This window comes from Silurus aristotelis, assembly GCF_946808225.1.
Source record: "Silurus aristotelis genome assembly, chromosome: 17".
NCBI classification, from domain to species: Eukaryota; Metazoa; Chordata; class Actinopteri; order Siluriformes; family Siluridae; genus Silurus; species Silurus aristotelis.
The window spans coordinates 15,438,124-15,450,364 of record NC_139590.1 but is presented as its reverse complement, the minus strand read 5'-3'; the positions used below and the strand labels follow the sequence as shown (position 1 = coordinate 15,450,364).

General features: G+C 40.2%; 1 protein-coding gene across 1 annotated transcript; it reads left to right on the top strand.

The window, feature by feature from the left end:
• The first annotated feature begins 3,949 nt into the window (after positions 1–3,949).
• On the top strand, positions 3,950–6,381 carry LOC310739766 (uncharacterized protein). The gene is made up of 3 exons (XM_083566009.1): positions 3,950–4,541; positions 4,736–4,850; positions 5,320–6,381. Exons 1-3 carry the CDS (start codon positions 4,525–4,527, stop codon positions 5,545–5,547), a joined length of 360 nt encoding a protein of 119 aa, XP_083422135.1. The 5' UTR covers positions 3,950–4,524; the 3' UTR covers positions 5,548–6,381.
• Positions 6,382–12,241: the final 5,860 nt, after the last annotated feature.

The window sequence follows — 12,241 nt, the reverse complement described above, 5'->3', positions numbered from 1 at the left end:
TATGTTTTATGTAGGAGATGCAACCTGAAGGAGATTGGAGACTGTAAGGTGTTGGTAAGGGACAGTGTTGCTAGACAGGATCGGATGGTGGTCCTTAGGATGGTTTTGCAGGTGAAGAATAAGATGGTGGAAACTGAAGGAGAAAGACTGTAGTGTGAGGTTCAGGGAAGAGTTTAGACAGGGACACAGTGGTGGTGAAGAGGTGCTGGATGATTGAGCAAATACTGCAGAAGTGATCATGGAGACAGATAGAAAGGTACTTAGTGTGACATCTGGAAATAGAAAGGAAGACAAAGAGACGTGGTGGTGGAATGAGAAAGTGCAGGAATGCATAAGGAGTGATAAGAAAAGTAGGCAGGAGTACGAGCAAATGCAGCAGGTGAATAGGGATGTGGCGAAAGCCAAGGAAAAGGCATATGAGGAGCTGTATGAGAAGTTGGACACTAAGGAAGGAGAAAAGGATTTATACCGATTGGCCAGGCAGAGGGACGGAGCTGGGAAAAACAGGATAAAGCAATAAAGGGTGGTGATGGAAATGTGTTGACTATTGAGGAGAGTGTGTTGAGAAGATGGAGGGAGTATTTTAAGCAGCTAATGAATAAGAAGGATGATAGAGAGAGAGAAGGTTGGATGTGTGGAGATGGTAAAGCAAGAAGTGGATAGGATTAGTAAGGAGGAAGCGAGAGCAGCGATTAAGAGGATGAAGAGTGGAAAGTTGGTTGAACCAGATGACATACCAGTGGAAGTATGGAGATGTTTAGGAGAGATAGCAGTGGAGTTTATAACAAGATTGTTTAACAAAAATTTGGAAGGATGCCTGAGGAATGTAGAAGGAGTGAGCTGGTACCGGATTTTAAGAAAAAAATGTGCAGACCTGCAGTAACTAGAGGGAAGTAAAGTTGATCAGTCACACCATGAAGTTATGGGAAAGAGTAGTGGAAGCCAGGCTGAGGGCAGAGGTGAGAAACGGTATGGTTTCATGCTGAGAAGGAGTACCAAAGATGCATTATTTGCTTTGAGGACATGTACAGTGCCTTGCAAAAGTATTGACCCCCTTGGCGTTTTTTCTATATTGTTGCCTTACAACTTGGAAATAAAATAGATTTTTATTTGGATTTCATGTAATGGACATACACAAAACAGTCCAAATTGGTGAAGTGAAATGAAAAAAAGAATTTGTTTCAAAAATTCTAAAAAATAAATAACGGAAAAGTGGTGCGTGCATATGTTTTCACCCCCTTTGCTATTAAGCCTCTAAATAAGATCTGGTGTAACCAATTACCTTCAAAAGTCACGTAATTACTTAAATAAAGTCCACCTGTGTGCAATCTAAGTGTCACATGATATACACCTGTTCTGAAAGGCCCCAGAGTCTGCAACACCACTAAGCAAGGGGCACCACCAAGCGGTACCATGAAGACCAAGGAGCTTGCTAAACAGGTCAGAGACAAAGTTGTGGAGAAGTACAGATCAGGGTTGGGTTATAAAAAAAAATATCCAAAACTTTGAACATACCACGGAGCACCATTAAAGCCATTATTAAAAAATGGAAAGAATATGGCACCACAACAAACCTGGCAAGAGCGGGCCGCCCACCAAAACTCATGGACCAGGCAAGGAGGGCATTAATCAGAGAGGCAACAAAGAGACCAAGGATAACCCTGAAGGAGCTGCAAAGCTCCACAGCGGAGATTGGAGTATCTGTCCATAGGACACTCCACAGAGCTGGGCTTTACGGGAGAGTGGCCAGAAAAAAGCCATTGTTTAAAGAAACAAATAAGCAAACATGTTTGGCGTTCGCCAAAAGGCATGTGGGAGACTCCCCAAACATATGGAAGAAGGTACTCTGGTCAGATGAGACAAAAATTTAGCTTTTTGCCCATCAAGGAAAACGCTATGTCTGGCGCAAACCCAACACCTCTCATCACCCCGAGAACACCATGTTTTTAATCAGCAGGGACTGGGAAACTGGTCAGAATTGAAGGAATGATGGATGGCGCTAAATACAGGGAAATTCTTGAGGGAAACCTGTTTCAGTCTTCCAGAGTTTTGAGACTGGAATGGAGGATCACCTTTCAGCAGGACAATGACACTAAGCATACTGCTAAAACAACACTCAAGTGTTGTCTTGGAATGGCCTAGTCAAAGCCCAGACCTCAATCCAATTGAGAATCTGTGGTATGACTTAAAGATTGCTGTACACCAGCGGAACCCATCCAACTTGAAGGAGCTGGAGCAGTTTTGCCTTGAAGAATGGGCAAAAATCCCAGTGGCTAGATGTGCCAAGCTTATAGATACATACCCCAAGAGACTTGCAGCTGTGATTGCTGCAAAAGGTGGCTCTACAAAGTATTGACTTTGGGGGGGTGAATAGTTATGCACGCTCAAGTTTTCTGTTTTTTTTGTCTTATTTCTTTTTTGTTTCACAATAAAAAATATTTTGCATCTTTAAAGTGGTAGGCATGTTGTGTAAATCAAATGATACAAACCCCCCAAAAATCCATCTTAATTCCAGGTTGTAAGACAACAAAATAGGAAAAACGCCAAGGGGGTCAATACTTTTGCAAGGCACTGTATGATGACAGTGTGACAGCAGTGAAATGTGCAGGAGGAACAACAGACTGGTTTAAGGTGGAGGTTGAATTGCATCAAGGATCGGCTCTGAGCCCTTTTCTGTTTGCCGTGGTGATGGACAGGTTGACGGACAAGGTCAGACAGGAGTCTTTGTGGACTATGATATTTGCAAATTATATTCTGATTTGTGTTGAGAGTAGAAAGCATATTGAGAAGAGCCTTGAGAGGTGGATGTACGCGCTGGAGAGAAGGGGAATGAAAGTCAGTAGGAATAAGACAGAGTAAGTGTGTGTGAATGAGAGGAAGGGCAGTGGAGTGGTGTGGTGCGGTTGCAGGGAGAAGAGGTGGAAAAGAGTGGGCAGGAGTGATTCGTGATAGAAGGTTATCTGCATGAGTGAAAGGAAAAGTTTATAGGACTGTGGTGAGACCTGTGATGTTGTATGGTTTAGAGACAGTGACATTGACTTAAAGACAGGAGGTGGAACTGGAAGTAGCAGAGCTGAAGATGCTAAAATATTCATTTGGAGTGACAAGGATGGACAGGATTAGAAAGGAGTTTATTAGAGGGACAGCGCATTTAGGACGTTTTGGAGACAACGTGAGAGAAGCCTGATTGAGATGGTTTGGACATGTGCAGAGAAGGGACATGGGGTATATTGGTAGGAGAATGCTGAGGATGGAGCCACCAGGAACGAGGAAAAAAGAGGGCCTAAAGGAAGGTTCATGTATGTGGTGAAGGAAGACGTGCAGGTAGTTGGTTTGAAAGAGGACAGAGTAGTATGGAGACGGATGATCCACTGTGGCGACCCCTAATGGGAGCAACCTGAAGAAAAATAAACCACCCCCACCCACCCACCCACCCACACACACACACACACACACACACACACACACAGTATACATAACATATAACAAATGCAACAAACGAAAAAAACGAACTTAAATAAATCAATTGGTTAATTAATATGCCTGAGATAAATATGAGGTTGAGTAATTTGACATTTCAAAGATTTTTTTGCCCATGTTTATTTTTATAATAACATGTCTATGCAAAAAACATGCCAAAAAATATGAAATGTTTTTGTTGCATGAATTAAATATTAAATCATCACAGGAACATCAGGAATAATAAATAAATGAACAGTGCACTGAAACTGAGAGTTTGTGTTGTAATAAAGAAAAACGGGCCTTCAATGTATATTAATAAGTCTGTTTTATGGGTTTGTGCCAGACCTTCAGTAGAAATATTGATTAATAATTGAATTGCATTTTTGCCAATTCCAAATTTTTTTACAGTTTTGATCACGAACATATTTTAAAAAAAGAAACGTTTTGTAAGCAGACACCGGAAATGTCGTCACTAACAAATTGTAACGTGCGCTGTTGCGTTAACGCATGCGCACTGTTATGTAAATAACTAGTTGTTTGAAGCACCTGGTCAGCTCGGTTTATTCATAATTAACCCACGAACTATTGATGATTTAGAGTAAATCTGTTTGGAAACGCGGGTAATAGGTGATTGTTTAGGGGAGATAATAATTGTCACGGCTTCGACAAACTCGAATAAACTTCATGTTTACAACTTCACTCAGCTAGCTAGCTTTCAGGCGAAGGGCGCTAGCCGGCCAGGCAGCAGCAGGATGCAGGGTAAACCAGCTGGATGATTTCACTGCAGAAGCGTCCGGTGTGGTGGATATTCAACAGTTCCAACGTTTTAACAATAGGCGAGAGGTTAAACCTGTGTGTGGTGGTGTGTAAGGTTTCTTGTATTGTTAGATCACTTTGAATTGCCGTTAGCTAACTGAGCTAACAATTAGCCAGGGTCATTTTTAGTGGTTTCATCACAAGGCGCCGACTGTAGCTGATCACCAGGTTGTGTTTATCGGTGTATTATAATCAGATCCAGTGCCCAGAAAAAGACGATTTTCAGTAACCATAAAGGGATTCGCCATGTTATCTGAAAACAGGTGAGGTCTTTTGTATAATGGGGGAAAATGTCTGTTCGAGGCAACTTCGCTGAACGCTTGATTATAATGTATGATGCAGTTCAGACGTGTCTGAGTTGAAAAGAATGCAATGATTAATACTATCGATGATTATCATAATTATTATTAATAATAATGTTAGCGATTTGCTCATATGTGTGTGTCGACTTTTTTAGGAAAAGGCAGCGCACTCAAGGCGATGATGATGATGCACTTCTGATGCCTCAGTCCAAAAGATCAAGTACAACACTCCAGTGTTCTGATGGAAGCAGAGAAGCCTGGGAGTCTGAGGTGAGGCACACAGGCCCTGCTTGTATATATCTGCTGTGTGTACTCTTTATATCAGAATGCAGAAATAGTTTTTGATGACCTGCTTAACATCGTTGCTCTTTATAAAGATAAAAAAAAATCCCAAAAATGTAATGTATTACGATCAGTGTTGCATGTAAGCAAGATTCTGGAAATATTGCACAACAATGTTTAAAAAAAAAAATCCATTCTAATCAATGGTTTCTTACACAATGTTGTTCATTTAATAATGATGCTGATACTTATAGTGGCACTACTTTTTCTAAAGAGTGTGATGCAGCAGTGGTTCAGTCCTTCAGTCTGTTCAGCTTTTTCATGTTTTTGCCTGCATGTTCTGCTTTAACAGATCAAGTTGCAAAGGGTCAACCTTCATGCTAATACAGTCATGTGTCAGCTGAGTCTCTGCTGTAACTGTCAGTGTGAATGATCTTTCTTTTTGCTGGTTCCTCAGTCCTCCAGCAGTGACAGCAGTGGGGTCAGTAGTCCAGAGCACGCAGCTGGGACCAGCAGTAGCGCAAGCAGTCAGTACGGAGCCGAAAACCTCAGGTCTTGCAGTCCACATAGTTCTTTAGACCAATCTGATGCCACAAGCCTGGCCTCGTACGAACACATCAACCGTGTCCTGCGGGAGGCTCACTTCCAGAGCCTACACAACAAAGGTCAATCCCGAGACAGGTGACTTTTAGAGACTTCCCCCATCTCTGACAGCGACCCCCTTCACTCTACCTGGGCACCTGGCTGCATTCTCCAGGAGACGGGGTAGAGATCATCATCAAGTTTCTTCTGACTTTTACATGCTAAAGCTCTCATTTGTGATTAGTCAAATTTTTTGTTTTATTTTATTTTTTAATTGAAAGTGTGGCCTGAAACTGTCAAAACGATAAACTTAATAAAGCACAAAAGGATTCACATTGAAGCAATAATAGCTTGGTGACGATGCAACCTTTTGTGCCATACGCACTGTGTAATTTTCTTCTAAACACACCAGTTTACATGCAAATAAGAGCTTCATTGCAGGTGGAACTGCGTCTGGTGCATATTATGGTCTCATTGCTGGTTCACTTGTGCACTTGATATGGGGGGGGTGTTCGGGCGGATATGGGATAATCGCATATACAACACAGCAACAATCTAGAAACCTTTTTGTTTATTTATTGAACTCGAATGCTAAGTTGCCATTTAATGTATGTTGATGTGGGGAATATACCTATGGTTGTAATAACAAGCCCCTGGAACAGCCTTTCACTTTCATCAGCTCACTGATATGATATGATTATGTTTCCTTTACCCCCCATCTCTTGTGCACTCTTTCCAGTGGTCTTATGGGTCCTCTGGGAGGTTAATTGTTAATTGAAATTAAAACAGTACTTGTTGTTTGTTTTTTACTTTATATTTTATGGAAACATTGGATGATATTTTACATTCATGTCACCAACATTTTCAAAATAAAGATGGCTGTTCCTAAATATGAGTGCAACTTTATTAAAAATTAAAATGGTGAAACTGCTTTAAAGATTTTTGCCTGTTCTCTTTCCGCTTGATTTGATTAGGAAGAAACTCTTTAGTGTTTTTAGTCTGTCACTACGTGTGATAGATAACATATGCTAATGTGTGTGTTAATTCCACATGACCTGATCTTGAAGGAGAAGTAGGAAAAGGTCACTTTAATTAAAGCAATACATGTCCTCATCTTGTCATGTAGTGTGGCTATAACAGATTACGCATATTAATGCTTTTTCGATAAGCATGGCTCCTTTACACTGCGTGTCCTCATTAAGGATTCCTTATAAAAACACCTCTCCCTATAAGGATAGATGCTGACCTGGATTTTCGTTATTCAGCAAAATAGTGATTATTTTTACCTTTTCTTTTCCTATATTGATTAATAGATAAACCATACTGTCATGGAGCTCACTTTGTTCCCAGGGACATGGTTACGCTGGAACAGTTTTGGGTCTCCTAGTTCAGGTTAGGGGAAAAGTTTATGCTACAAAACCATCCTATACAATTGTGTGCCTCCTACTTCGTAAAAGAACCATGGCTAAAAAAAGTCAGGTGTCTTAATACATTTGTCTATATATTGCACAATTTTAGCTAAGTCTAATTGCACAGCATGTGGACAAGTGCAGGGGAATTAATATTTATGCAAAGCCACTGAAGTTTTACTAGACACATGTAAGCCATAATATTGAAAGCACTAGCAGGTGATTATTTCCTGTATAGAAGTGGGATATATTAGGCTGCAAGTGAGCAGTCCGTTTTTTGTTTTTTAAGTTGTGTTGAAAGCATGGGAAATGGGCAAGCATACAGACCTGAGCAACTGTTGTACGCATCTTAATGGCAAATGTATTCCTTAATGACAGTGGCCTCATTTCAGTGGGATAAAAACGCTCTGCCCCACTGCTAAAAAAAATATCAAGATTTAAGGTGTTAACTCGGACATGAATCCGTTCAAGCGTCTAAGGGATGTGCTGGACAAACATGTCTGATCCGTGGAGGTCCCACCTTGCATATTACAGAACTTAAACCATATGCTGCTAACATCTTAGTGTCCGATAGCACAGCATGTTTTCAGAGGTCTTCAGGAAACCCTGCCTCGACAGAACAGGGCCGTTTTGTTGGCACAAAATGGGATCTACTTAACATTAGGCAGGTGGTTTTAATGTTAGAGCTAACTTGTTAGCACTTTTTTACTCCTCCCATGCCATGAGGCGCATTGACTGGCAATGGGGGAGGGGGGGAAGTATTAGCAAGTTTCAGAAATGCTATATTTTAGTTTTAATGCTGCGAAAGGTACACGTCATCCCACAGTTCAACTTAATTCTGGAATTAAAGATCTATTTTAATGGCTCTACTGATTGCCTATTGCATTTCTGAAAACTAGTTTCGATATACATGAAAGCTTTGTATAAATGTCACAGGTAAATCACTTGTGCTCATTAACAAAGAGAAGAAAAGAAGGTCAAAATTGAAAAGAAACAAGCATTTAAAGAGCCTTATTATCTATACTGTCCGATAACACTATATTGACAAAAGTGTTGTGACACCTGACCTTTTCAGCCATATGTGTTGTGGACTTGAACTAGAAGACCCAAACCTGTCCCAGCATGACAATGCCTCTGTGCACAAAGCAAACCCCATAAAGATATGGTTTACATGTTTTGGAGTGAAAGCTCTTGAGTGGTCTGCTATTGAGCTTTGCCCTTAACCATATTAATCACCCTTTGGGATTCATTGGAATGCTGCCTGCATTCTAGGCCTCTTCAACCTACATCAGTACCTGACCCTTATGCACTTGTGGCTGAATGAGCACAAATCTCCACAACCACACTGTAAAATCTAGTGGACCATCTTCCCAGAAGAGTGAAGGTTATTTGGGTTTAGATGTGAAATGGGATGTTCAAAAAGCACCTATACATTTTATGTTCATCCATGTAGTGAGTCCTTGTGTTATTTAGTTATGATCAACCAGTAGGTGGCAGCAGATGTTTAGTGTTCAGCATGTATGCGTTGCTCCTTGCTGTTTTTAGTGGGTTTTAAATGTCAAAACATGGCATTTTAAAGCTGTATCTAAAATAAAATAAAAGGAAATATTGAGTTGATGTAAAGTAACCAGAGATTGTTTTTTTATGATCAAATTCTAAAATGACTGTATCTGATTTAAAAGTATCTAGCAGAAATACCACAGATCAAGGATGCACCTGGGTGGGTTTAGCCTTAAGGACGGCTTATCAGTCAAGTCATGTGCTTCAGCAGGAGAGAGTTAAATCAACTGTCCCTGTTCTAGTGTCTACGTATGCACATACGTTGTTTTATTTTTACCATGGAAATCTGGGTTAGCATCAAGGGCTCCTGGTCCCTGTCCTCTCTCTTAAAATGGAGAGTTGCTGCTAGCTGAAGCATTAAGAAGGTCCAGTTCAAAATCTCATGGTAGATGACTGGACTATAAAAATCTCATTTAATCTGGAACAATAATTTGTCTGTTGTCTTCTTTGTGCCCGCTGGCTTCCTTATGAAACCAGTAAGCCATATATTCAGCGAATCGTTGTGTGTCGTGTGTCCAAAGAGCGCACAAAGGAGGCCATCATGGTTTAAAGAAAAACTCCACACTGAAACACATTAAATATGTTTAGAATGGAATATTTGTCGTGTGTTTAATAAGTTGGGAGCAAATTTGTTGGTTGGTAGAGTTGTGAGAAGTTCATAGTTGTTTGCTGTAAGTCACAGCAGGACATTGCTAGAGTATTTACAATGCTATTAACAGGAGATTTTCAGCCATAGCACTAAAACCACTGGCAGGTCACTTGAAAAACATTGATTATCTCATTTCAGTGGTACCTGTTAATGGAATGGGATGCGATATATTAGACGGCAAGTGAACAGTCAGTTCTTAAAGTTGATGTGTTGGAATCATGAAAAATGGATAAGTCTAAGGATTGGAGTGTCTTTGACCAGGGCCAAATGGTGATAGCAAGACAACAGGGTCAAGGCTTCTTCGAAACGGCAGGTCTTGTGGGGTGTTCTCCATATGCAGTTGTCAATACCTACTAAAGGTGCTCCAAAGAAGAAAAGCCCATGAAACAGTGACTGGGTCATGGGCAACCAAGGTTCATTGGTACATGTGTTGGAAGTTAGCCCGTCTGGTCAAATCTCAGAAGACACACTGTAGGACAAATTGCTGAAAGGTTTATGCAGGATCTGTTAGAAAGTGATTCGCATCTTGGCCATTGGAGTCTGTGTAGCTACAGACCCGTCAGAGTAAAAATGTTGACCCCTATCTACCACTGAATCTACCTACTATGTGCTGCATTAGAAGTGAACCATGAAGTCAATAATAAATAACACTGTAGATAGCACTATAATTATAACAGCTAATCAATTACAAAGTTTTACTCCTTGTCTTCAAGACAATTAAATCATTTGATTTATTTCCACATCAAAATCATTAACTTGTGTTCTACAGCGGTGTGAAAAAGTGTTTGCCCCCCCTGTTTTTCCTGATTTCTAATCTTTTGCATGTTTGTCACGCTTTAATGTTTCAGATCATCAAACTAATTTAAATATTAGTAAAAGATAACACAAGTGAACACAACATGCAGTTTTTAAATGAAGGTTTTGATTATTGAGGGAAAACAAAATCCAAAACTACATGGCCCTGTGAGAAAAAAGTGTTTGCCCCCCCTGTTAAAACTGTGGTTGATCACAACTAAATTCATTTTCTCTAGCCACACCCAGGCCTGATACTGCCACACCTGTTCACAATCAAAAGTCAAGTCAAGTCAAGTCAAGTTTATTTCTATAGCGCTTTTCACAACAGAGCATCAAAGCAGCCTTACAGAATTTAACAGTTAAGGTGAATGGTGTGAATTTGTCCCTGATGAGCAGCCATGGCAACTGTGGCAAGGAAAAACTCCCTTAGATGTTATGAGGAAGAAACCTTGAGAGGAACCAGACTCAAAAGGGGAACCCATCCTCATTTGGGTGACATAAAGAGTGTGATCATAAATCTTTAAACAATACAGAACACTGAAGAGTAAGAACTAACATGAGCACTGAAATGTAAGATTATGAGTAATGTTCTTTCTTTAATCTAGAAATAGTAAAGTCTAGAAAAATCTGGAAAAAGTTATAAAGCCATTTCTAAAGCTTTGGGACTCCAGCAAACCACATTGAGAGCCATTATTCACAAATAGCAAAAACATGGAACAGTGTAGAAACTTCCCAGGAGTGGCCGGCCGATCAAAATTACCCCAAGTACAGCAAAGAGTCATCCAAGAGGTTACAAAAGACCCCACAACAACACAAAAAAACTGCAGGCCTCATTTGTCTCAGTTAAGGTCAGTGTTCATGACTCCACCATGAGAAAGAGACGGCAAAAATGGTCTGCATGACAGAGTTCCAAGACAAAAACTGCTGCTGAGCAAAAAGAACATAAAGGCTCATCTCAGTTTTGCCAGAAAACATATTGGTGAAACTTTTGGGAAAATACTTTTGGACTGACGAGACAGAAGTTGAACTTTTTGGAAGGTGTGTGTCTCATCACGTCTGGCGTAAAAGTAACACCGAATTTTAGAAAAAGACCAACAGTAAAATATGGTGGTGGTGGTAGTGTGATGGTCTGGGGCTGTTTTGGACCCGGAAGATTTGCTGTGATAAATGGAACCATGAATTCTGCTGTTTACCAAAAAATCCTGAAGGAGAAGGTCTGACCATCTGATCGTGACCTCAAGCTGAAGCAAACTTGCTGAAGCAAACTTCTGCAGCAGGACAATGATCCAATACACACCAGCAAGTCCACTTCTGAATGACTGAAAAAATTAAACAAAATGAAGACTTTGGAGTGGCCTAGTCAAAGTCCTGACCTAAATCCTTAAAAAGGCGGTTCATGCTCGAAAACCATTCAATGTGGCTGAAATACAACAATTCTGCATAGACGAGTGGACCAAAATTCCTCCACAGTGCTGTAACAGACAGATGGTTTTGTATCAACGGCCTGGGGATCCATTAAATTACAGAGTAACACAGGAGCTTTGAGAATAGATCTGAACTGTACTTAATGTCAACAGTCAGCTACAATGGCTCAGGACTACAGGTTGCATTTTATCACTATCACTGCACACCTCAACATTGTTTAGCTGTAAGAAATAGACATTCGGTGCCACCCAAATGTGAATGGGTTTCCTTTTGAGTCTGGTTTCTCTCATTCTGCATTCTTTCATTCTTTATTACAGCATTATCTGTGTAACGCTGCTTTGAGGCAATGTTAAAAGCTCTACACAAATCAGGAATTGAATTAGTAAGAAATGGAAGAAGATTGCCTGTTCTGATTAATAACTTCATGTAGATGTCCGCAATTATGTACACAATTTACCTGGAAAAGAGATGGCACCTGAATGCACTATTTGATGAAGGCAAGCCATCAGAGACAATGTCTTCTTGATGTTGTTCTGTTGAAATACCTTGTATCTTCACATTTATGTGGCTGTTACTTTGACATGTACCAGCTACATAAAAATAGTTGAAGACCAAATCCATCCCTTCATGGACTTACTGACACTAATTCCTTATAGCTGTAACGTCTTTTAGCAAGACAATCCTCCCTGTCGCAGTGCAAAAAAAAAAAGAAATTAGGTAGGTTGTTTGAATGTTATGGCTGGTGATGTTCAAATTGTGCTATTATCTCCAATAAACAAAAGAGCAAGAGCTTTTTTTCTCACTCACTAACTTACAGTGGCGTTCAATGTCATATTAATGAGAAATCCTACAGAGGAATAGAAGAGACTGCAAACACTGAAACACTGGCATTGATGGTAGGATTAACATGAAAATGAAGCTTTGTAAGCAGATTTAAGCAGAATGTTCAGATGAGCTGT